The 27,441-nt window shown below is 45.0% G+C and overlaps 1 protein-coding gene across 9 annotated transcripts in view; it reads right to left on the minus strand.

Moving 5' to 3' along the window:
- Positions 1–27,441, minus strand: part of cep126 (centrosomal protein 126) — a 279,549-nt gene that overhangs the window by 172,614 nt on the left and 79,494 nt on the right. For all 9 annotated transcript variants that reach the window (XR_015079720.1, XM_085998712.1, XM_085998714.1 and 6 more), the window contains exon 3: positions 5,935–6,086. Coding sequence is in view for 8 of the 9 variants with exons in the window: in XM_085998712.1 (XP_085854838.1) it covers positions 5,935–6,086 (152 nt within the window). In the remaining variant the exon portion in view is untranslated. The remainder of the gene's footprint in view (positions 1–5,934; positions 6,087–27,441) is intronic.

Raw genomic sequence — 27,441 nt, forward strand, 5'->3', positions numbered from 1 at the left:
CATGGTTTGTCACATGGTTTAGTATGAGCATGCTCAGTTCGCTCTGGCCTAGTAAGCAAGCACATGAACTAGCAACTAGTGTCTCTGTCCTTCATTTGTTCTACCCACATATATGACACACAAACCTAAGAATTAATAATTACAATTTGCAAAAGGGCATTAGCATCATTGCTGAATAAAACAATCTTAGCCGTGCTCCCATTTGGAATGCAGTATGGTGAAGGGTGATTAAGTGATTCGTTGCTCAAAAGTGGGCAGTTTTTAATGCATTTGCAAAAGAAATTGGTGCTTTTCTAATAACGAAAGTCAGTTTTGGTGAAATAGAACTACCTCACAGAGTTAAATAAATAATGAAAAGCAGTTTGAAGCAGAAGCAGAAATCAAAAAAATTCAAATGCGCTCACTCATCAGGTATTCTATGATATATGCTGAACCGAAGAGGAGAAGAGAGTTGCAAACGGTCAAAGTTAGGCTGAGATGGTTGTTGTGTCGGTACCTTTCTATCTAGACACAATTCAGGACTCAGAACTCAGAGATTCAAACATGAAGTGCTTTATTGGAAGGAAAGGAAGTTCTGGCAAGTTCCGAACAAAGAGAGCTAAACTTAACCGAGAACACCCAACCATTTATCTCCTGTGACAGCGCCACCACAGGTGGGAGGAGAACACACAATAGAACACACAATACATAACATTTCCTCCCCTCTTAAATGGAAGGTCCACATTATTCCTCAACATGTAAGTTACTTTCAATGCACTCAACTAACCAAGGGTAGAGGTAGACTGCTTCAAACCCTGACTTTACCCTGGGGTTTATTCTGCCCCAGTCTTGTGGGTAAGTCGCTAAGCCTACAGATCCAAGCGTCTTGGAGGCCGCCGCTCTCTGACAGGATACCGGCGGTCATCGGTGGCTTCCACAGCAGTAGGCATTGACACAGGCCTAGATGGAGAAGGTGCCTGTGTCAGTTGAAAGTCAGGAGTTTGCACAGGTGGAACAGTCTCTTTGACTTCCTGTGTTGGAGAAAAGCACTGTGGCAAGGGATGCTGGTTTGCGGTATCATCCGGAAACAGTTCAGGCCAACCAGCCGTTGAAGCCTCTGTGGCTGTCTCTGCTCCTAGCAACAGTTGATCTGTGTGTCTTCTCTAGACGACGTCCTCAGCAGTCTCAACCATGTAAAACACAGGGCCCGTCTGCGCGATCACTGTAGCAGGAACCCATTTCGGTCCAGTGTTGCAGTTTCGAGCTAGGACGTGCTCTCCCGGATGAAACCGTCTCTCCTTGGCTCTTTTCTCTCTCTTTTCAACTTGAGCTTGTTGTTGACGATGGACAACCTGCTCTGCCCTTGGAGGTTTGAGTAAGTCAAAACTTGTCCGCAACTGCCTCTTCATCATGAGCGAAGCGGGGGAAGTTTTGGTTGTGGCATGCGGCTCGTTCCTGTAGGACAACAGGAAGCTGTTCAGACGTTGGTGGATTGAGCCCTGACCTTGCGATGCCTTCAAGGCGTGCTTCAAAGTTTGCACGAACCTTTCTGCCTGGCCGTTAGTAGAGGGATGATAGGGCGCAGACTTGATGTGTTAGACACCATTCACATGCAGGAAGGTTGCAAACTCCTGTGATACAAATTGTGGACCGTTGTCACTTACGAGTTGTTCCGGTGAGCCATAACGGCTGAACATCTCACCAAGTTTCTCAATTGTTTTCTCTGCTGTGGTAGACCTCATCACAGCGACCTCCGGCCACTTGCTACGAGCATCTACAACCACCATAAACATCTTCTCTTCGAAAGGACCGGCGAAGTCCACATGTACTCACTGCCACACTTCTGCAGGCCAATCCCAGGGGTGTAGGGTTGCCAGCTGTGGAACATTCCGGACCCTTTGACATGGGGAACATGTTTTGGCTTTCTCCTCAATATTCCCATCGAGACCTGGCCACCAGAAGTAGCTTCTTGCCATTTCCTTCATCCGAACCATCCCACTGTGGCCTGTATGAAGTTGTTGCAGTATAGGTTCCCGCAGAGGTGGCGGAATGATGACACGGCGTCCCCAAAGAAGACAACCTGCCTGGACGGAGAGCTCATTTCTTTTTGAAACGTAAGGTTTCAAACTAGGAGAATCTCCTATAGCTCTCCCTCGAATGACATCGTCCATTACCTCAGACAGGACTGGATCGTTGCGGGTGTACCTTCGCACCTGAACTGCAGTGACAGGTGCTCCCTCCACTTGTCTAAAGTAGAAGATGTCTATCTGACGAGGCTCCGGGGGAGTAACAGGCAAGGGTAGCCTCGAGAGACTGGTCTGCGTTGCCGTGCAAGTCTGATTTGCGATATTTGATCTCGTATGTGTGTCCTGACAACAGTAAAGCCCACCTTTGCATCCTGCTTGCAGCGAGAGATGGAATTCCGGTGTGGGGCCCGAAGATTGAAGTCAATGGACGGTGGTCCGTCAGGAGTGTGAACCTTCTCCCAAACAGGTACTGATGAAATTTTCGCATTCCAAAAACGATTCCCAAGGCCTCGCGCTCGATCTGCGCATAGTTACTCTCGGCCTTGTTCAAGGTGCGTGATGCGAAGGCGATAGGTTTCTCTTCACCCGAAGGCATGATGTGGGATATGACTGCTCCCACACCATATGGTGATGCATCACATGCTAGCTGCATGGGTAGCTTTGGGTCGAATTGTGTCAGGACCTCCGATTTCAGCAATGCTTTCTTTGCTTGGGCGAAAGCTTCGTTGCACAGTTCAGTCCATTTCCCTGTTTTGCCTTGACATAGCAACTGATGTAACGGCTTCAGCAATGTTGCTAAGTCTGGAATAAACTTCCCATAGTAGTCAAGTAGCCCCAGAAATGAACGTAACTGGCTCACATTCTGGGGTGCTGGGGCCTCTACGATCGCCTTGACCTTCGATGGCGCCTTATGCAGGCCAGTAGCGTCAATCACATGCCCCAGGTACTCAACTGAAGACTGAAAGAATTCACATTTGTCTTTGCGAACTCTGAGTCCGTACTCTTTCAGTCGTTGTAGTGTCGCATCCAAGTTCAGAAGATGCTCCTCCTCATTTGTCCCAGTGACAAGGATGTCATCCAGGTAGCACTGGACTCCTGGCAGTCCACTCAAAATCTGATCCATTGCCCTTTGCAATAGAGCAGGGGCCGACGTAATTCCAAACGGAAGGCGGCAGTACCTGTATAGCCCCTTGTGTGTCACAATTGTCAGCAGCTCCTTTGATTTGTCATCGACATGCATTTGTAGATAAGCCTGGCATAAGTCTATTTTGCTGAACTTTTGCACTCCGGCCAGGCCCGTAAAAAGATCCTCAATGAGGGGAAGAGGGTACTGTTCTGCAGACAGCACCAGGTTAATAGTCACTTTAAAATCCCCGCAGATTCGAACAGATCCATTCTTTTTCAGGACAGGAACAATGGGTGTGGCCCATTTGCTCACGCTCACAGGCTCCAGGACTCCATTCTCGACTAAGGCCTCCAAGTTAGCCTCAACTTTTGGCCTAATTGCATAGGGTACAGGTCTGGCTTTGTGAAACTTCGGCTTGCTGTCAGGTTTAATGTCCAGTCTCACGCTGATCATTTTCATGCTCCCAAGTTCCCCATTGAAGAGTTCTGCATGTTTGTTTAACACTGCAGTCAGACCTGACTCCCCTTTTGACATCATGCGGACTGCAGGCCAGTCCAGCGTGATTTTCTCTAGCCACGCACGTCCCAGTAGCGATGGGTAATTTCCCTTTACCACATATAGTGGCAGTTTTGCAGTCTGTCCGTTCAATTTAACTGTCACCTCAATGGCGCCTCTCATGGCCACAGGCTCGCTGGTATACGTCTTTAGCACAATGTTTGTTGGCTGAAGGTTAAGATGCTTTAGCATTTTGTTGTAGACAGTGTCTGAAACAAGGGACACAGCCGCGCCTGTGTCCACCTCCATCCGCACCGATTGTCCCTCCACCAGTGGTGACACCCAGTAGCCATTTGAATCACCTGCAACCGTCAGTATGTGCACCTCTTCCTCCTCAGAGGTGTCGCTCCCCTCTGTTTTGCTTGTTCCATCATACTGCACTGAATGAACACTCTTTTTCCTCTCTTGTCCAAATACAGACATTTTGCTTCCATGCTTCCCAGCTCTGTCTGTTCTTTTTTTTAACCTCTACAGGCGCGTTCAATGTGACCCTTTTTGCCACAATTTCGGCATTCCAGCTCCATACACCAGCAGTCATTAGCGTGATGGCCCGTTTTCCCACAACGGTAACATGTGCCGTTCCGCACACCTTTAGGCTCAGACGACACCTTGTGAACTCTCCCTGTTGAACTCAACTGGTGAGCCTCCTTTTCCGCCATCTCCATGGAGACACTAACTTCAATGGCCTTTTCAAGAGTAAGGTTGTCCTCAGTAGGAAGGCGCTTCTGTGTGGCTGCATTTTGCAGACCACACACGAATCTGTCTCTAATGGTGTCCTTCAGCACCTCCTTGAACTCGCAGTGTTCTGACAACCTTTTTAAAGCAGCAATAAACATCGTCACTGATTCCCCCTCCTCTTGATTCCGTTTGTGAAATCTAAATCTCTCAGCAATAACCAGAGGTTTTGGTGAAAAATGTGCTCCAAGAATTTCCACTAGTTGCTTATATGTTTTAGTTCCTGGCTTATCTGGTTGCACAAGGCTGCGAAGTAAATTGAATGTCTTCGGCCCGATTACACTCAAAAAGGTAGGCACGACCTTTTCATTTGCCACCGCATTCGCCAATACAAAATAGTCAAAACGTTCCGTATATGCGCTCCATTGCTCCACATTTTCATCAAAAGCACCGATGTTTCCTAATATAGTAGCCATCTCACGTTTCAAATTAAAATTTCTGTTTACTCACTGCCGTAACGTTAATGTGATGCTGCAATCTCTGTTCCGAGTGTTTTGTAGTCGAAAACAAGAAAGTTCCCACAACACAGATTCATCCAATCCTCGTCGCCACTTGTTGTGTCGGTACCTTTCTACCTAGACATAATTTAGGACTCAGAACTCAGAGATTCAAACATGAAGTGCTTTATTGGAAGGAAAGGAAGTTCTGGCAAGTTCCGAAGAAAGAGAGCTAAAACTTAACCGAGAACACCCAACCATTTATCTCCTGTGACAGCGCCACCACAGGTGGGAGGAGAACACACAATACATAACACTGATAAATGAATTTCAATGTCAACAAATGGAAATTACTGAGACTAGGGGCGAAGAATGAATACTAGAACTATAAATTAAATACACTCTTCTCCTCCAACCCAATTCAAGCCAGTACCCTTCCTTCCACCAGCTCCTCCCCCATTCAAGTTGCCAATCTTCCTCTGCACACAGTTCAAACTGGTACTCTCCTTGCGCCCAAACCCCTCAGTTAATGCTGACAAGCTCCTTTCTCCTTAATCCCAAGGTATCACTCTCAGCTTTTCCCTTTCTCCCTCTGAAAGCATTGCTACTGATTCTTTCCTCTTTCCCCCAAAAAGAAAAGCTTCCAGTTTTTATTCCTTCCCCCCAAAATTCTTTCCATTCCCTCTAATTTACAATTTTCATTTCATCTCCATTCAGCACCATTGTTACCCAAGTGATGCTGCTGCTAGTTGAAGTAATTTCAGCTGCTGCATATTGCAGACAGGAATTTTTGTTCTACTGTCTGTTGTGGCTCTTACCATTTCAAAATGCAGCAGGAACGACATTGAAGACCTAGGCATAGTCTACATTGACTTATGTCTGCCAGTATGCAGATAGTGCCCCCGAAACCTGGATCACTGTAAATGTGACCAGTTAGAGTTTGTATGCAGCTAGACCATCTCCTACACCACATAAACTTCGTGAATTTCAATATTATATGGATAAATAGCAAAGACTATAGACCCGTTACCCCACTCCCAGCCAAAAGGTTTAGTTAATAAAATTTATTTCCAACCGATTCTGTTTTGCCTGCGCCGTGATGGTGGGAGATGGGCTCTCTGAAATCTCTCAGTTGCGTCCTGTTGCTTCAGTTTTCGTTCTTGAAGCACCTCCTCCCTAAACCTTTGTTCTTTTTCCTCATCTTCTCTATGTTTCTCCTCAAGGGCTCTGTAAGAAACACAAAATTCTGTGTGGATGGCATATAATGATTTATAGAGAACTCCCAAATTTTTATTTAAGTATCATAATATGTACTAGATACTAGGGGGGGAAAAAAAAACACACAATCTAGAATTGATGTCATTCAGGTCAAAGTTGAACAAGTTGCTTCTTTTAATTGACAGCAGCTCAATCACCCACCAACTCAATGTGCCTAATGCATAATAGTAAAAAAAAATGTTTTATACCAAGATCATCAAATCACATACAGCATTATTCAACATAACAAATATGTTGGAGTTATCAGCAAGTGAGGGGATAAAAGTATACTCAAAATGACTACCTTTATGTCATGATGTGGCTCACCCATATCCCTCAATTCTCTAATAGCCTTGTAAAATCATTCCACATATTCAACTTGAGTATTTTAAAGCATTTAACAAAAGTAACCTTAAAGAGGGAATTTCACCAACCAGTGGCAATAGTTTTCCACCATTTACATTTTTTCACAACTAGAGCTGTAGTGAGAGCACCATGCCATGATGCGTCAAGGAAATGTTATCACCATATAAAAGTTCAGATTAAATAAAAATCTTTCCTGTTTTTCAAAACATAATTTAGAAAAGAATATAAATTACCATCAGTGATTTGATTTTATTCATTCTGGGATGTGGGCATCGCTGGCAAGGCCAGCATTTATTGCCCATCCCTAATTGCCCTTGAGAAGGTGGTGGTGAGCCACCTTCTTGAACCACTGCAGTCCTTGTGGTGAGAGTACTCCAACAGTGCTTAGGGAGAAAGTTCCAGGATTTTGACCCAGCGACGATAAAGGAACGGCAATATACTTCAAATCAGGAAGGTGTGCAACTTGAAGGGGATCTTGCAGGTGATGGTGTTTCCATGCGCCTGCTGCCCTTGGCGAGTTGCTGCAGTGCATCTTGTAGATGGTACACACTGCAGCCATGGTGCGCTGGTGGTGGAGGGAGTGAATGTTTAAGGTGGTGGATGGGGTGCCAATCAAGCGGGTTGCTTTGTCCTGGATGGTGTCAAGCTTCTTGAGTGTTGTTGGAGCTGCACTCATCCAGGCAAGTGCACACTCCTGACTTGTGCCTTGTAGATGGTGGAAAGGCTTTGGGGAGTAAGGAGGTGAGACACGCGCCGCAGAATACCCAGCCTCTGACCTGCTCTTGTTGCCACCGTATTTATGTGGCTGGTCCAGTTAAGTTTCTGGTCAATGGTGACCACTAGGATGTTGATAGTGGGGGATTCGGCGATGGTAATGTTGTGAATGTCAAGGGGAGGTGGTTAGACTCTCGCTTGTTGGAGATTGTCATTGCCTGACACTTGTGGCGCAAATGTTACTTGCCGCTTATCAGCCCAAGCCTGAATGTTGTCTAGGTCTTGCTGCATGCAGGCATGGACTGCTTCATTTTCTGAGAAGTTGTGAATGGAACTGCACACTGTGTAATCCTCAGCGAACATCCCCATTTCTGACCTTATGATGGAGGGAAGGTAATTGATGTAGCAGCTGAAGATGGTTTAGCCTAGGACACTGCCCTGAGGAACTCCTGCAGCGATGTCCTGGGGCCGAGATGATTAACCTCTGACAATCACAACCATCTTCCTTTGTGCTAGGTATGACCCAGCCAGTGGAGAGTTCTCCCCCCCACCGCACCACCCCCCCCCCCCCCCGATTCCCATTGACTTCAATTTTACTAGGGCTTGTTGATGCCACACTCGGTCAAATACTGCCTTGATGTCAAGGGCATTCACTCTCACCTCACCTCTGGAATTCAGCTCTTTCGTTTATGTTTGGACCAAGGCTGTAATGAGTGGTCCTGGCTGAACCCAAACTGAGCATCGGTGAGCAGGGTATTGGTGAGTAAATGCCACTTGATAACACTGTTGACGACACCTTCCATCACTTTGCTGATGATTGAGAATAGACTGATGGGGTGGTAATTGGCTGGATTGGATTTGTCCTGCTTTTTGTGGACAGGACATACCTGGGCAGTTTTCCACATTGTCGGGTAGATGCCAGTGTTGCAGTTTTACTGGAACAGCTTGGCTAGAGGCACGGCTAGTTTTGGAGTACAAGTCTTCAGCATGACAGCCGGGAGGTTGTCGGGGCCCATAGCCTTTGCTGTATCCAGTGTGCTCAGCCGTTTCTTGATATTATGTGGAGTGAATCTAATTGACTGAAGACTGGCTTCTGTGATGGTGGGGAACTCAGAAGGAGGCTGTACAACAGTGATGTTGTACAACCTTAATATGCTCATACTAAATTTCTCTTAGTCTACTTTGCAGATGTATTAAAAAACATTGACGACAGAAATTTCTACCCCAACTTCATATTTTGTAAAATAAAGAAAAAACGAATTCTGTACAGTACTGTTCAGGCACAAGGCAGAAATGAATAAATATATGGGGATGACTTTCATCTGTTATCTGCCTATTTCTCATCTGAAAAATGATCGGTTGACAGTTTAAAATCATGCAGGTACCTTGGCCACCCCATGGACGCCAAAGACTCACCTGATGCCATTTTCAGGCAGTCTGTAAATGGGTGAGCAGCGCACTCACCTGTTTCAAGAGTATGACTGCTTAAATATGCAAATCAGGGTCCTACATCATTACCGATTTGCCATCCTGTGGAAACAATTTTTCACGGCTTACCCTCTAAAACGTTTCATAATTTTGAAAACCCTTTAGAGCCTCCCCTAAGCTTCTCTATTCTAGTGGGAAAAACCTCAATTTTTTGGGCTTCTGTTTATAGCCTCTCACTGCTGAGAGAGAGAGAGAGAGAGGGGATTAATTTTAACTTTTGGCAATAGTGTATAAGGCAATATTGGGAGACAGAGTAACAATTACAAAAACACAAATATTGTTTAATAAAATCAAGAATAAAATAAAAGATGAATTCCACCAGTGGAGAGGACCTGCTTTCCTATAAATACCACACATTTGCTTTATTGTTTATCTTCAAAAACTCCCTGGCCAAGAGCACATTTACAAAAGCGTTGATACTGTTTGAGAGAGTGCTGATGCGGTACATTACCCCATTGAGTTCCTCAACAAATTGGAGCCTTCAGGAACGCCTCTTCACGAACTGGTACTGAAGGAAGGCACCCCCATCATGCTCCTAAGAAACTTATCTCCACCAAAGTTGTGCAATGGAACCAGACTGGTAGTCAAAAACCTCATGAAACATTTCATTGAGGCTACCATCATCTCAGGCTGTGCCAGAGGGGAGGATGTTGTCCTTCCTCAAATTCTTATGATACCAACTGACTTACACTTTCAATTCAGAAGGCAACAGTTCCCTCTGAAAATTTATTTTGCTATGTCCATCAACAAGGCCCAGGGGCAGACTTTGAAGGTTGCTGGCATCAACTAACTCACGCCCTGCTTTTCACATGGCCAGTTGTACGTGGCATGTTCCAGAGTTGGTGCATCCAGGAATCTGTTCATTTTAACACCGTCAGAAAGAACAGAAAATGTTGTCTATCCACAGGCTCTCAAATAACAGAGTGCTCCCACCTTCATCTACTCCTCCCATGAGGTTGCTGGCTGAACCTCATTTAATTACCTCAAAACTCTCACTGGCCATCTCTGTGCCTCCTTTGTAAAAGCTTGCAACAACAGAGGACTCCTTCAGGATCACATTCGTTGGCATCCAACGATCACAGATGCTGCTCTGTCTTACTCCCCCAAAAGGCTACAACATCTCTTTGTGGCGATCCTTCGCTCTAAGGGATTCATTCCACTGCCTGTTGCCTCATCAGGAATCACTGCAACTCTTCTCCAAGGAGGTTGCACTGCCCACTCAACCTTTCCTCTCCCTCTGGATCTGAATAGACAACAACACCCAGTGTATAACATTACCACAGCAACTGCTGAGCTGCTTCCAAAGTCGAAAGTCATTGTGTGGGATGAGTTCACAAAGACCCACAAGAGGGCACTTGAAGAACTCAACAGCACTCTACAAGATCTGAGCGGCTGCATGCCTACTACAAGATAACAGATTTAACAGTGTAATGTTGAATATATTTTTACTCATTATAAAATCACTCTGTACAATACCAAACCCATTGGGTTTGCAAGCCTTTACCAGAACAAGTATTCACTCAGTCTTTGGTTGTAACTACACCATTTTGTAAAATGTTCTACTGTTCTACATTATTATTGGCATAAATGTTCACTGTTGATTTCTAAACTGACCTCTAAATGACTGCGATAGTATATTTTATTTCCCTATTCAACTCATACACTGAAACATTGTGAATAATGTTATATCACTCCTGGGTCCCCCACAATCCCCTCCCTCCCTTCCTCCCCCTTCCCCACCCCCCGCAGTCGCCCTCTCTCTTCCCCCCCCAGTCGCGCTCTCTCCTCCCCCCCCCCAGTCGCGCTCTCTTCCCCCCCAGTCACGCGCTCTCTTCCCCCCCAGTCGCGCGCTCTCTTCCCCCCCAGTCGCGCTCTCTCTTCACCCCCCAGTCGCGCTCTCTCTTTCCCCCCAGTCGCGCTCTCTCTTCCCTCCCAGTCGCGCTCTCTCTTCCCCCCCAGTCGCGCTCTCTCTTCCCCCCCAGTCGCGCTCTCTCTTCCCCCCCCAGTCGCGCTCTCTCTTTCCCCCCCCCAGTCGCGCGCTCTCTTCCCCCCCAGTCGTGCTCCCTCTTCCCCCCCCAGTCGCGCGCTCTCTCGCTCTCTCTCTCTTCCAACAACAACATGCCCTCAAAAATCCCTCGGCACCGCCAGGCACTTCAGCTAGTACTAAATAAAATGGACATAAAACAATCGGAGGCTTCCTCCATGCGGAAGCCTCCAATCTGGAAAAAATCTACGGACTCACCCGAGGGCTCCCGAGGTCCGGACACTTCCGCTCCTGGGCCTCTCCAACTCGAAATGTGCAGGGCCCATGTATCCCAGAGGGGCATGTGGTTTGCAAGCATCCCTGGGATCACGTGGGCCATGGGGAGCCAATCAAAGAAGGGAATCTCCCTTCATACACTTGACAGATAGACCTGTCAAATATATGAATGGAGATCACCCCAAAAACACTGTAAAATATTAAATACATTTGTTTTTAAATCACATTTTCTAAATTAATTGAAATTACAATAAATTAAATATTTTAAACAAAAATAATTTTTCTGAAAAAATAATTAAAGTTTTTTACGGGGCTAAAAATAAACTTTTTTAAAGTATTTTTAAATGATAAATGAGTGAAAACATTTTTTTGTTTGTTTTACTTTTTTCAAATCTTATGCTGGTAAAAGCAGGCTTCCAGGCGTAAGATTTCTAAGGGTTTTCTGCGGGCGGAGGTTGTCCAGAAAGCGGAACTATCCACCCGCAGAGGCCCTTCTCCAGGGAAGGCATCCGATCTGTCCAGAGCATTCTGGACAGATCGGAAATGCCGGTTTTCAGCACATGCGCTTCGCATGCCTGAAACCAGCATTTCCGATGTCCCTACGGGCGTGTACACAGCATGTACACACCCGTAGGGATCAGAATATCCGGCCCAAATAGTAATTTGATTGTTCTGGCCACGCCTTTATTTCCATCCTGCATCAGACTGCCACTGCATCCAAACAGGTGTCTTCTCGAGAATCTGTGGCAGTCCCTTAAATTTATGGCTTCTAGTTATCACTTCACCAACCAGTGGAAATAGTTTTTTCACTATTTACTTTTTTTTTGTTCTGGGATATCCGAACATACAAATTAGGAGCAGGAGTGGGCCACTCAGCTCCTCGAGCCTGCTTTGCCATTCAATAAGATCATGGTTGATCTGATTACTCCACATTCTCGCCTACCCCGATAACCTTTCACCCCCTTGCTTATCAAGAATCTATCTACCTCTGCCTTAAAAATATTTAAAGAGTCTGCTTCCACCACCTTCTGAGGAAGAGAGTTCCAAAGACTCACGACCCTCTGAGAAAAAATTTCTCCTCATCTCTGTCTTAAATGGGCGACCCCTCATTTTTAAACAGTGACCCCTAGTTCTAGATTCTCCCACAAGAGGAACCATCCTCTCCACATCCACCCCATCAAGATCCCTCAGGATCTTATATGTTTCAATCAAGTCACCTCTTACTCTTCTAAACTCCAGCAGATACAAGCCTAGCCTGTCCAACCTTTCCTCATAAGGCAACCCGCCCATTCCAGGTATTAGTCTAGTAAACCTTCTCTGAACTGCTTCCAACGCATTTACATCCTTCCTTAAATAAGGAGACCAATACTGTGCACAGTACTCCAGATGTGGTCTCACCAATGCCCTGTGTAACTGAAGCATAACCTCCCTACTTTTGTATTCAATTCCCCTCGCAATAAGCGATAACATTCTATTAGCTTTCCTAATTACTTGCTGTACCTGCCTACTAACCTTTTGCGATTCATTCACTAGGACGCCCAGATCCCTCTGCATCACAGAGCTCTGCAATCTCTCACCATTTAGATACAGTAAACTCTTTCGTATCCGGCACCTACGGGACCGGGATGGTGCCGGTTGATGAAAAATTCCGGATAACAGAGAGGTAGGCCATTTTTAAACACAAAAAAAAATAAAAACCACTGACAAACTCAGCCACCACGGGAAACTCGGACTCGGAAAAATGAAAAATTGATGGATTCGGCAAAATTACCGGCTATCTATTTTGCCGGTTATTAAAGAATTCCGGATGATTAAGTGCCGTTTAAACAAGAGTTTACTGTAATATGCTTCTTTTTTATTCTTCCTGCCAAAATGGACAACTTCACATTTTCCCACATTATACTCCATTTGCCAGATCTTTGCCCACTCACTTAGCCTATCTATATCCCTTTGTAGCTTCCTTATGTCCTCTTCACAATTAACTTTCCTATCTACCTTTGTCTCATCAGCAAATTTAGCAACCACACCTTCAGTCCCTTCATCCAAGTCATTTATATAAATTGTAAAAAGTTGAGGCCCTAGCACTGATCCCTGTGGCACACCACTCGTTACATCTTGCCAACCAGAAAATGACCCATTTATGCCTACTTTCTGTTTCCTGTTAGCTAGCCAATCTTCTATCAATACCAATATATTACCCCGTCCACGATGAGCTTTTATTTTCCGCAATAACCTTTGATGTGGCACCTCATCAAATGCTTTCTGGAAATCTAAGTACAGCACATCCACCGGTTCCCCTTTATCCACAGCACATGTTACATCCTCAAAGAACTCCAATAAATTGGTTAAACATGATTTCCCTTTCACAAAACCATGTTGACTCTGCCTGATTACCTTGAACTTTTCTAAGTGCCCTGCTATAACATCTTTAATAATAGCTTCTAACATCTTCCCTATGACAGATGTTAAGCTAACTGGCCTGTAGTTTCCTGCTTTCTGTCTCCCTCCTTTTGAATAAAGGAGTTACATTCACTATTTTCCAATCTAATGGAACTGTTAGATCCGTGTGTTAATGGAGACACGGAATGCAGGAGTTGATTTAACAAGTGTTTACTGAACAAAGTCTGGAGGTGAACTAACTACACAAGACGCTACACAGGCTTATATACCCGAGTGGTCACTACTGGTACTACAGTATACAGGGGCTTCAAAAACATAGTTCCTCTTAAAAAGGTACATACACTACAATTCCTCCCCTTTTAGATAAATAGTACATAACATTTTAAGCAATCATTAAATAACATTTTTACATGAATAATATACACATTTGCTGAAGTTAATCAATTACAAATTCAGTCTCTCTGGAGGCTTCCTGACTCGGTCCAGATAACGCCTCGGTGGTGTAGTAGGTTCTTTTGGCAAGGTCGATTCGGCTTCAATGCCAGTGTCGGGTTCATCTGGTTCCAGTATTACCGGATCAGAGGTAGATACTATGGGTATCTCTGCTTCATCACTAGGCGTATAGAGTTGTGGTGTAGGTTGTCCTTTTCGGATGACTATGATCTGGTCAGCATGGCGCCTTATTATGCTTTCTCCAATGTCCACGGTACACATCAGCGGTCCTAGTCGTGTGCAAATAGTTCCAGGCTGCCATTTCTCGGTACGGTAGTCCCGGGCCAAAATTGGTTGACCTATCTGGAAGGTTCTAGTTGGCCTTTCATTCATGCTTTGAAATTGCCAGTTCTCTACGTCCCTTCTGATGTTTGGCTTGACCAAATCCAGCCGACATCTTAGGCTTCTATTGAAAAACATCATGGCGGGGGTTTGGTTTGTAACCACGTGTTGCATTCCTGTACGCAAACAAGAAGTTATCTACCTTATGTTGTAGATTTATGTCTTCATTACCCATGGCCTTTATGGCCTTCTTGAAGGTCTGGACAAACCTTTCAGCCAATCCATTGGTGGCAGGATGGTATGGGGCGGACGTGTAGTGCTTAACCCCATTGTTTTTTTAAGAACTTCCTGAATTCTTCGGATACAAATTGCAGTCCATTATCAAAACAGATCTGTTCAGGCACACCATTCCTGGCGAATATGGTCCTTAATACGGTGCTGGTTTTTTCCGTGGTGGTGGAGGACATCTTTATTACCTCTGGCCACTTGCAGTGTGCATCCACCGTGATTAAGAACATCGAGTCCATAAATGGACCAGCAAAGTCGATATGTACCCTTTGCCATGGAGACGAGGGCCACTCCCATGGATGTCGAGGGGCTTGTGGTGGGGCGTTTTGGACCTTCTGGCATCCTAGACAGCTCTTGGTCATTTCTTCGATGTCTCCATCGATACCTGGCCACCACACAAACGCTCTGGCTAAGTTCTTCATTTTCACTCCACCCAGATGCCCCTCATGAAGCTCCTTTAGCACTTTATCCTTGAGTTTGGGTGGAATCACCACTCTGGATCCACACATCAAGGTTCCTCGGCACACTGACAGCTGTTCTCTGCGAGAATGCTGGCAACAGTGGTTCGCCATGTGCTGGCCATCCCTTCACCGTTAAATCGTAGACTCGTGAGAGGGTCGGGTCATTTCGCGTTTCCTTTTCAATGGTAGAATTTGTCACCGGTAGACATTCCACTATGGTCGAGTGGGACATCTCCACTGGGTCCACTGTAGGCGCCTCCTCCACTGTTGGCAACGGTAGGCGCGATAACCCGTCAACATTCCCATGCTGTTTTGTTCCTTTGTATTCTATGTCATATTGGTGTGCCCCTAGGAAAAGGGACCACCTCTGTAGCCTTTGCGCTGTCATAATGGGAACGCCCTTTTTAGGGTTGAATATGGAGACGAGGGGTTGATGGTCAGTCAACAAGGTAAATTTTGGTCCGTGTAGGTAATGGTTGAATTTCTTCACCCCCCACACCAGGCTGAGTGCCTCCCTGTCGATCTGGGCATAGTTACGCTCAGCTAAGTTCAATGAGCGTGACACAAAAGCTATCGGCCGCTCCGAGCCATCAGGGAATCTATGCGATAATACCGCTCCCACGCTGTAAGTGGATGCATCGCACGCCAGTCTGATTGGCAGTGATGGGTTGTAATGAGCCAACACTTCCCTGGACGTGATCAAGCTTTTGCATTTATGGAAAGCACGTTTACAGTCTTCGCTCCATTTCCAAACTACTCCCGTTTGTAGCAGTGCGTTAAGAGGGTGCAGAACCGTCGACAAGTTTGGTAAAAATTTATGATAGTAATTTACTAATCCCAGGAACGACCACAATTGTGAGACATTTTCAGGCGCTGGGGCCTTTACGACTGCTTCAATTTTTTCAGGTGACTTATGCAACCCTTCTTCGTTAATGACATGGCCACAATATGATATTTGTTTCTGGAAAAATTCGCACTTGGGGCGATTTGCTCGTAGGCCCCGTTCTCTCAGCCTAGTGAGCACCTGCTCCAAGTTGGCAAGGTGCTCGTTGTCGTTTTCTCCTGTTACAAGGATGTCGTCTAGGTAGCATTGAGTCCCCGGAATCCCTTGCAGGACTTGCTCCATAGCTCTTTGCCAGATAGCCGGAGCTGATGCCACTCCGAAAACCAGTCAATTGTACTGGTACAGGCCTTTGTGTGTGTTTATCGTGAGATACTTTTTAGAGGCCTCCTCAACCTCCATCTGTAGATATGCCTGTGCTAAGTCAATTTTGGTGAAATGTTTCCCTCTGGATAGTGAGGCGAAAATATCTTCTATCCTCGGAAGAGGATACTGTACCGTGTGAAGAACCGGGTTTACAGTCACCTTGAAGTCCCCACAGATGCGAACTTTTCTCTGCTCTTCAGATTTATCATTATTCAACGTTTTCTTCATGACCGGGACGATGGGTGTTGCCCACTCGCTCCAATCTACATTGGATAACACGCCTGCTTTTTCCAAATTATCCAGCTCTGCCTCGACGGCTGGACGAATTGCGTATGGCACCGGCCTTGCCTTAAAAAACTTGGGAATTGCCGCATCTTCCACTTTTATTGAGGCGGTGGCACCTTTCAGGGTTCCTAGTTCCTGTTGAAACACTTCTTTGGCGTTAGCCAAGATTTCTTTTAATCGTCCAGGTATGACGTCATCATTTTTTTTCTTACTGGTCACCGTCAGTGCCTGAATGGAGTGCCAGTCTAAACGTATCTTTCTGATCCATTCACGTCCCAACAACGGTGGACCACCATCTTTAAGAACGTATAAATACAACTTCTGTATTTCCTTGCCGTTGTATACAACAGGCACCCTTATTTTCCCTCTGGGGTATACTTTCTGCCCCGTATATGTCTTCAAGATAATGGATGTGTCTTTCAAAAGGTATATGTGGAAATAGCCGCTCGTAATCCCGTCGACTTATGACGGTCAGAGCTGATCCTGTATCTAGCTCCATTTTGACTGGGGACCCCGCTATCGTGAGGGTAACCCAAATGGTCTGGTAATCTTCTTTGGCAATTACATTATGTAATTTGAGACAGCTTAGTCTCTTGTTTCCGGAGTCGCTATCGCTCTTCTGGTCTTCGGAGCTACTGTCCGTCATCGTTTGTACCTTTCTGTATTTTTCCTTATTGACCTTTTTACTGTCAGCGGATTTCTTTCCAGATCTGCATACACATGCAATGTGTCCCATCTTTCCGCATTGCCTGCATGCTTTGTCCTTGAACCAGCAGTCCTTCTGGTCATAGGTGGATCTGCCGCAGCGATAACATCTCTCGAAACCCCGTGTCATTTCATGGGTGCCGAAGTCCTGTGACTTTTGCCGTGTCTCTGCAGCTCCTCTTGCTGCTGCTTCGTATGATACAGCCACACTGAAAGCCTTGTTCAGTGTCAAATCTTTCTCAGAAAGTAGTCTTTTCTGTGTTCCTTCGCTTAGGAGACCGCAGACGAATTTGTCTCGTAGAAAATCTGCCAGTCCTGCCCCGAATTGGCAGTGCTTTGACAGCTTTCGTAATTCGGTGAGGTAATCAGCGTTACTTTCATTCTTGTGCTGATTCCTCCTGAAGAATTTGATTCGTTCCGCTATCAGCAGCGGTGTTGGGTTTAAGTGCTCCTATAAGGTATCAACAATCTCCTTAAAATTCTTGTCCATCGGTTTGGCTGGAGTGATCAAGTTTCGTAACAGCCCGTATGTCCTTGCGCCCATCAGATTTAGAAGTACCGAAGCCTTTTCATCCGCTACTTCATTCGCCTTGCAATATACCTCCACTCTTTCCACATATGTGGTCCAATCTTCTATATCACTATCGAAAGCAGTAATATTGCCAGTCTTCGGCATGTTGAAAATCTAAAATGGCGCTTCCCGCGCTTTTCCTCCGTCCCCGATGGATCAAAATGGCGCCTCCCGCGCTTTTTTCTTCCCCGCAGAGTTAAGATGGCGCCTCCCGCGCTTTCCCGCCGCTGCCAACGCTGTTATCCGCGGTTCCCGTTGCGACCTGCAGCTTTTTGCGGTATTTCTATTTTTTTTATTTTTTTATATATCGCTTCAATAGTTTCTCCGTTACTTGGAGAGCCGTTCCCGTCGTAGAGCGGACCCTCCGGGACTTTCCCCTCCCTCTGCTCGGTCCGAACGCCGACCTGCTTTGCAGCACCGGCCGCGACCTGAGTGCTCCACCCGCTCTCTCGCTTTGCTTCTGCTTCCTGACTCGCTGCCTGGCCCCGTTGCAGAGCCACCCGATTGACCTCTAGCCCGCCGCAGCCCAGGAAGGATCAGTGCACTGCCTGCCACCAGCCCGTTTAGCTGGTGAAACCACAGTTTTTTTTTTTTTTCTTGCTTCTGGCTTCGACCTTCGTCTGAGGAATCGATCCCCTTGAGGTGCTGCCGAATTGCAGGTAAGTTCGTTTCTAACTCATCGCCACTGTTAAATCCGTGTGTTAATGGAGACACGGAATGCAGGAGTTGATTTAACAAGTGTTTACTGAACAAAGTCTGGAGGTGAACTAACTACACAAGACGCTACACAGGCTTATATACCCGAGCGGTCACTACTGGTACTACAGTATACAGGGGCTTCAAAAACATAGTTCCTCTTAAAGGTACATACACTACAGGAACCTTCCCCGAATCTAGGGAATTTTGGAAAATTAAAACCAACGCATCAACTATCTCACTAGCTACTTCTTTCAAGACCCTAGGATGAAGTCCATCAGGACCCGGGGGACTTGTCAGCCCGCAGCTCCAACAATTTGCTCAGTACCACTTCCCTCTGATTGTAATTTTCTTGAGTTCCTCCCTCCCTTCCATTTCCTGAATTACAACTATTTCTGGGATGTTACTTGTATCCTCTATAGTGAAGACCGATGCAAAATGCCTGTTCAATTCAACTGCCATCTCCTTATTTTCCATTATTAATTCCCCAGACTCACTTTTTATAGGACTACTGCTCACTTTGTTAACTCTTTTCTTTTTTAAATATCTGTAGAAACTCTTACTATCTGTTTTTATATTTCTAGCTAGCTTTCTCTCTTACTCTAATTTTTCTCTCCTTATTAATCTTTTAGTTATTCTTTGCTGTTTTTTATATTGTCCAATCTTCTGACCTGCCACCCATCTTTGCGCAATTATGTGCTTTTTCTTTAAGTTTGATACTATCTTTAACTTTTTTAGTTAACCACGGATGGTGGGTCGTCCCCTTGGAATTTTTCTTTCTCATTGGAATGTATATATTCTGTGTATTCTGAAATATCCCCTTAAATGTCTGCCACTGCAACTCTATTGACCTATCCCTTAACCTAATTTGCCAGTTCACTTTAGCTAGCTCTGCTTTCATGCCCTCATAATTGCCCTTATTTAAGTTTAAAATACTAGTCTTGGACCCACTCTTCTCTCCCTCAAACTGAATGTAAAATTCAATCATATTATGATCGCTGCTACCTAGGGGTGCCTGCACTATGAGGTCATTAATTAATCCTATCTCGTTGCCCAATACAAGGTCTAGTATAGCCTGCTCTCTGGTTGGCTCCAGAAAGTGCTGTTCTATCCCGAAAACATTCTTTGAACTCCACATCTAGGCTACCTTTGCCCATCTGATTTTTCCAGGCTACATGTAGATTAAAATCCCCCATGATTATTGCCGTACCTTTCTGACAAGCTCCTATTATTTCTTCCTTTATACTCCATCCTACCGTGTGGTTACTGTTAGGGGGCCTGTACACCACTCCCACAGGTGACTTCTTGTCTTTATCATTTCTCATCTCTACCCAAACCACTTCTACATTTAAGGTTTTCTGAACTTAGATCATCCCTCTCTATTGTGCCAATACCATCATTAATTAACAAAGCCACACCTCCACCTTTTCCTAGCTTCCTGTCCTTCCTAAATGTCATGTATCCTTCAATATTCACGTCCCAATCTAGGTCATCCTGCAGCCATGTTTCTGTAATGGCTATCAGATCGTACTTATTTATTTCTATTTGCGCCATCAGTTCATCTGTTTTGTTTCGAATGCTACGTGCATTCAGATGCAGAGCCTTTAGTTTTGTCCTTTTATTATTTTTGTAACCTCTAGCTTTAACTGTTGATTTACTCTTAGATTTGTACTCTCTATCCCTTCCTGTCACGGTCTGTTTATCATTTCCCATATTAATACTTTTCTCTCTTGCCTTGTCTCTACTCTTTGATTTACCACATCTTCCCAAATTTGATCCCTTGCCCCCACTATTTAGTTTAAAGCCCTCTCTACCGCCCTATTTATATGACTCGCCAGAATACTGGTCCCAGCATGGTTCAGGTGAAGACCGTCCCAACGATACAGATCCCACTTTCCCCATTTCTCCCACACCAGATATGGGCAATGCTGGCAAAGCCGCACGTATTATCCATCCTATTTGCCGAGAATCAGGTGGTGAACTCTCTTCTTGAAGTGCTGAAGTCCTTGTGGTGCTCTCACAATAGGTGTTAGGTAGAGAATTCCAGGTTATTGACAGAGCAGCGATGAAGGAACAACAATATGTGTCCAAATCAGGATGTTGTTTGCTTTGGAGAGGTACTTGGACTTGGTGTTTCCATGGCATTGTTGCTCTTGTCCTTCTCAGTGGTAGAAGTTTCTGGGGAGGGTGGTGCTGTTGAAGTAACCTTGCTATTTGATGCAGAGCATCCTGGAGATAGTACATACGGCAGCCACAGTGCATCAGTAGTAGAAGGCGTGGCGCGTCCTGTGGTAGGGACATTAATCAAGCAAACTGCTCTTTCCTAGATGGTGTCGAGCTGCTTTAATGTTGCTACAGCTGCACCCATGCAGGCAAGTCTAAGTATTCCATGAGACTCCTGACATAGGCCCTGTAGATGATGGATAGGCTTTGAAGGGTTGAGGTGAGTCATTTGTCACAGATCACACAGCACCTGCCATACTCTTGAAGCCACGGCTTGTTCAGTTAAGCTTCTGATCAACGGTCATCCCTACAATGTTGATAGTGGGGGATTTAGCAATGGTGGTGCCATTGAAGGAAAAGGAAAGATCACTATGCCTTCTCCTATTCAATATAGTCATTAACTGTCACTTAAGTGGCATGAATGCGACCTGTAATTTGTCATCCTAAGCTTGGATGTTATCTAGGTCCTGTTGTAGGCTGGTACAGGTTGCTCCATTATCTGAGGAGTTGTGAAAGGAACTGAACACTGGAGTAGTCAGCAAACAGCACCACTCTTGACATTATGATGGAGGATAGGTCAGCGATGATGCAGCTGAAGAGGGTTAGGCCAAGAACCCATCCCTGAGGAAAGCCTGTAGTGATATCCTGGTTAACAACAGAAAATGCTGGAAAAACTCAGCAGGTCAGGCAACATCCGTGGACAGAAATTTGAGTTGACGTTTCGGGTCGAACCCTTCTTCAAAAGTGATATCCTGGTGTTGTGATGACTGACCTCCGCCTACCACAACCATCTTCCTTTGCATCACGTATGACTCCAACCATTGGAGATTTTTCCCTTTGAACCCAATTTTGCTAGGGCTCCTTATTAAATCAAATGCTGCTGTGATATGCTGTGAATACCTTCACATTTCCTCTGGCATTCAGCTCACAGGTCAAGACTGCGATGGTCTGGACCTGAATGGCTGTGGCAGAACACAAACTGAACATTGGTGAGCAAGTTATTACAGTTTTGGTGCTGCTTGATGCCAGTATTGATGACACCTTCTATGACATTAATGGAGGAGACTGATGAGATGGTAATTGGCTAGTTTAGATTTATCCTATTTTTCTGTGGTTGCCGGGTAGTTGTCAGTGTCATAGCTGTACTGGAACATGTTGCCTAGTTCCTGTGCACAGGTCTGTTATACACTGAAAGTTGTACATCAATTATTACCAGTGAGGTATACAAATTCCATTAGTTTCCTGATGGAATAAAAACAGGAAATGCTGGAAATACTCAGCAGGTCTGCCAGCATCTGTGGAGAGTGAAACAGAGTTAACGTTTCTATGGGAACCCGCATGGATCCTAGCTATGCCTGCCTTTTCGTGGGATATGTGGAACATTCTTTGTTCCAGTCCTACTCAGGTCCCCTCCCTAACCTCTTTTTCCGGTACACTGATGACTGTATCTGTGCTGTTTCCTACTCTCGCCCTGAACTAGAAAATTTCTTTCACTTTGCTTCCAATTTCCACCCTTCCCTCACCTTCACATGGTCCATCTCTGACTCTTCCCTTCCCTTCCTCGACTTCTCTGTCTCCATCTCTGGGGATAGGCTATTGACAAACATTCACTACAAGCCCACTGACTTCCACAGCTACCTGGACTACACTTCCTCCCACCCCGCTTCCTGTAAGGACTCTATTTCATTCTCCCAGTTTCTCCGTCTCCGCCGCATCTGCTCGGACGATGCCACCTTCCATACTAGTGCTTCCGACATGTTTTCCTTTTTCCTCAACTGAGGATTCCCCTCTACTGTAGTTGACACAGCCCTTGACCATGTCCATTCTATTTCCCGCACTTCTGCTGTCACCCCTTCCCATCCCTCCCGGAACCATGATAGGGTTTCCCTTGTCCTCAACTTTCACCCCACCAGCCTCCACATTCAACGGATCATCCTCCGCCATTTCCACCATCTCCAGCGTGATCCCACCACCAAACACATCTTCCCCTCACCTCCCCTTTCAGCATTCTGAAGGGACCGCTCCCTCTGCGACACCCTGGTCCACTCCTCTATCACCCCCAACACCCCTTCCCCTTCGCCCGGCACCTTCCCGTGCAAGCGCAGGAGATGCAGCACCTGCCCTTTTACCTCCACCCTTCCCACTGTCCAGGGCCACAAACACTCCTTCCAGGTGAAACAGCGATTTACTTGTACTTCTTGCAATTTAGTATACTGTATTCGCTGCTCACGATGCGGTCTCCTCTACACTGGGGAGACCGAACGCGCAGATTGGGTGACTGCTTTGCAGAACACCTCCGTTCAGTCTGTAAGGCTATTGACAAATACCCTGAGCTTTCGGTCACCTGTCACTTTAATTCTCCGTTCCACTCCCACTCAGACCTCACCGTCCTCGGCCTCTTACACTGTTCCAATGAAGCTCAATGTAAGCTCCAGGAACAGCACCTCATCTTTCGATTAGGCATTTTACAGCTTTCTGGACTCGGAGTTCAACAATTTCAGACCATAACCTCTGCCCCTATCCTTTTTTTCCCCATTTATTTTATATATATTTTTTCTCTCTCACATGGCAGCTGTCTTTCATTCTGCCATCACCATTTACACTTCATCTAGAGCCATATTTTGTTTCTTAACTTGTCCCATTACCATCTCCTTTTGCCTTGAACCATCATCCCTTTTGTCTCTTAATTGCTCCTGCCTTCCATCCTATCACAGATGTATTAGCTTCCTGATGGATATTGGTTTCCAGGACAAATCCAGGGACAACTTGGGCACATACAGGAAACTCTTTTTTATCCAGCACCGACGGGACCGGCGTGTTGCCGGTTTATCAAAATTTCCAGATGACTGAGAGGGTTATCTACCGAGGCTATTTTTAACAAAGAAAAATTTAAAAAATCAAGAAATGTGCAGTATACAGTAATTGGGTACTCACCTACAGAATGTTGTATTAAATGGATGGTGGAAGATGCTTGATTAAGTACAGTACTGCCAGTTGAGGGTAATCCATAACTCTTTAATTACTTAACAGTAAAACAAAACTTATAAACGACTGTACAGTACAGTATAAAGTACTGTAGTTGACTGTACACTTATTCCAAGTCAACTGGTTCATCAGGAATATCCATGCCAGCTGGGTCATCAGGATCATGCACTTCAACAGATTCTTCAGGCACTTCCACTGCTTCAACACTTTTGGAAGCTTTCCTAAACATGTCCCGGATGTCTGCTTGCTTAGTGGACTCTTGCCTTTTTTGTAGAAAGGTGGAATGCAGAATATGGCAGTGCATAACTTCTTGGGCAGAATAGCAAGGATGCCTTTCAGCAAATTTGAGGAATAAAGCAAATCCTTCTGCAGCTTTAGCCCAAGAAATCATCTTCTCTTCAGAAATCTCATCCTCTTCACTTTCCATCTCACTTTCCTTTTCTTTCTTTGGATTCAAAACATTCTCCATTATTTCATCATCACTTAGCATATGCACAACAGCAACTTCTCTACCTGCATCAACCCACTGCTCAATATCACGTTCACGGAGGTGACGTAGAGGGTTTGCTGGGCCTACATTTTTCACCATGCCAGCCATTTCCATTATTGTACTCCTCTTGGGACGAACATTGAACCCATGAAATTCCTCCTCTGAAGAACAACCTTCAGCAAACATTACAGAAGGCCACAATTTGCGCCAGGCTTGTCCCAAAGTGTGACCGTTCACCAAGTTCCAGGAACATGCAGCATTAAAGATGGCATCTTTACGATTGTATTCCTTCTGAAATGCCTGAATATTGTCATCTTGGCTTATCAGTTTACGTAGGAAGTCTTTCTTGTAATGACACTTGAGATTTTGGATAACGCCCTGGTCCATGGGTTGTATGAGAGAAGTTACATTTGGTGGCAAATAAATGGTGAAAATATTTCCCAAAACCAACTCAGATTCATGCGGATGGGCTCTACAATTATCAAGCAATAAAATGCATTTGCTATCTTCAGGTTTCCCTATTCTACGGAAATGTTCCCTCACAGGTGGAACAAAAATATGATGGAACCAATTCGAAAAGATTTCCTTATCCATCCAAGCATTTCTTTGAGCTTTGTACTCAACAGGTAAGTGCCTCACATTTTTAAATGCACAGGGATTTTTATACTTCCCAATGACAAGAAGTTTAACCCGGTGTGATCCAGCAGCGTTCGCACGTTAGCAAGGTTACACGATCTTTATTTTTCTTGTAACCTGAAGCATTAGCCTCGCTAACCCCAGCAAGCGTCGATTCTGGCAAAAACCTCCAAAATAAACCAGTTTCATCGGCATTGTATAGCTGTGCTGGCGACAAATCATGTTGCTTCACAATCTGATTGAAATAATTGCAGTATTCTTCTGCGGCATCATGATCAGCTGATTTCTTCTCCCCGGAAATATCGAGTCGTCGTATCCCGTGACGTACCTTGAAGCACATTAGCCATCCCTCGGAGAAAGCACAGCATCAGTGAGCTCCATCTTTGCGTAGAAATCCTTCACTTTTTCGATTAGCATGGGTCCGGAAATCGGAACACCCTCTGAACGCTCAAGAGAAAACCACTCAAAGCACAGTATCCAGCTCTTCAAGCTTAGGCTTACGAAGTGTACGCCGTTTCTCTACACCCTTAGATGTCTCCGAGCTTGAATAATACTTGAGCAGCTTATCCTTCTGTGATTTGATGTCACAGATTGTTGACGAAAAGATTTTGAATTCCTTCATAATGTTGATACGCTTCTCTCCCCTTTCTAGTCGTTGGCATATGTCGATTTTCTGTTTTAAAGTTACCACTCTCTTCCTTTTGCTTGGACCAACTTTTGGGACTTCCATAATGCAATGCAATGACTACCAGCAGCATGGGAGACACACAGTAGCCCTGTAAAATGGCAGATCAGAAGAGACTACCGGCAGCGCGGGAGAGTCAGACTCCTGTTACAGGGTTATTGAGGTGTTCAGACTTCCGACAGCGCCAAGAAGCGGCAGTTTGGAGAACTACCCCCACTGACTAACTCGGCCACCGCGGGAGACTCGGACTCGGACTCTGCAACATTGCCGGTTATTGAGGTGTTGTTTTCAGAGCGAGAATTTTGCCGGTTAATAGAGAATTCCGGATATTTAGGTGCTGTTTAAACGAGAGTTTCCTGTAAATACCGTTGTTTTTTTTTACTAAGTAGTGAAATACAATTAGACCTTTGACTTTTGTAACAAATTATTGAACACTTTTTCACAATTAATATCCAATGGCAGACACTTGCCCATTCTACATTCTGGTCAGAGCTTTCTGTGAAGCAGCACAGTCTTGATTTTATTCAAATTTCTCAATGTAATTATCAAGCAATAAGGTGAAAAAACTACCTAATGCTTTTGAAAAATCAAATATTGTCCAACTTTGATTCTTCCGTTATAGTGCTGCTAAATCATCCTGTCGCTCTGTTCAAACACTAAACAAACATTTTAAAAGGGAAAGTATAGTGTAGGAATCCTGTCACAGAGTCGCAATGGAAGTGTCTGCATTGACAAATTTAAAAAAGCAGTTATTCGGATGTGGTCAACACTGACAAGGCAGTACTTATTGCCCATCTCTAGTTGCCTTGATGGCATTATGTGTCGCTGAAGGACATTAATGAACCAGTTGGGTTTTTACCAACAATCCAGCATGGTAATTTTGTCAAGTTACCAGATTTATTGAATACAGTTTCACAATATGTCATGGTAGGATTGGAACTCATAGCCCCTGGGTTGCTAGTCCAGTACTATTACCATTAGAATATCAATGGAATGGCCTATGTATACCCCTATTACACAAGTCTTCTGGTGACCATAAACTATAAAGATTGCAATTGCACCAAAAACAGAATCCATATTTTGGATTAGTTTCATTGGCTTTGTTAAACCGCTTACCAATTTTAGGGCTCCAGTGTCCCTATCCCCTCCTTGCTGATTACTCAACCATACTTTCAACAACTTCCTTTAGACTGCATGCCCTCAGGTGATTATTAATCTGTTGTTTGAAAGTGATAACACATATATGTTTGCACCTGAGATTACACACTAACAACACTCCAATCAGTGGAGATGCCAAATACAAGGAAGGAGCCTCACCAGAAGAAGAGAAAAGCTGAAAAGCTAGTCATCCAGAGACAGTTCTTCACAGGGAATGCCAGCCATGGCTCAGTGGGTAGCATCCTCGCCTCTGAGTCAGAAGGTTGTGGGTTCAAATCCCACTCCAGAGACTTGAACACAGAATGGTGTGCAGATGCCAGTGTTGGACTGGGGTGGACAAATGTAAGAAGTCACACAACACCAGGTTATAGTCCAACAGTTTTATTTGAAATCACAAGCTTTCGGAGCGCTGCTCCTTCGTCAGGTGAAGTGGAGAGATGCCTATAGACACAGGTTATATAGTCAGAGAATAATGCCAGATGATTACAGGTAACCAGGATCTTGGGTTCATGTCACGCTACATGTAACCCCACCTGACGTAGGGTCATCCAGACTCGAGTCGTCATTGGCTTGTTCTCTCTACACAGATGCGGCCGGACCTGCTGTGATTTCCAGCAAAGAAAATTATTTTTGTCTGTTTTTTGTTTTTCATACAGACCCCAGCATCTGCAACATTTTACCCCTTGCGACCCCACCTCATTGTTCTTTGATGTAATGTTTTCCTGACTGACCTGTTTGGACACCATTCAACACCTTTGATTGCTGTGATTATCTCTCTGCTGAGGTGTGATAAATGGCAGTTAGAAAGATTACCTGTAATCATGTGGCATTATTCTCTGACTATATAATCTGTGTCTATAGGCATCTCTCCACTTCACCTGATGAAGGAGCAGTGCTCCAAAAGCTTGTGATTTCAAATAAAACTGTTGGACT

This window comes from Somniosus microcephalus, chromosome 10, assembly GCF_052327205.1.
Source record: "Somniosus microcephalus isolate GS21.2 chromosome 10, FLI_Smic_1.0, whole genome shotgun sequence".
Classification (NCBI taxonomy): domain Eukaryota; kingdom Metazoa; phylum Chordata; class Chondrichthyes; order Squaliformes; family Somniosidae; genus Somniosus; species Somniosus microcephalus.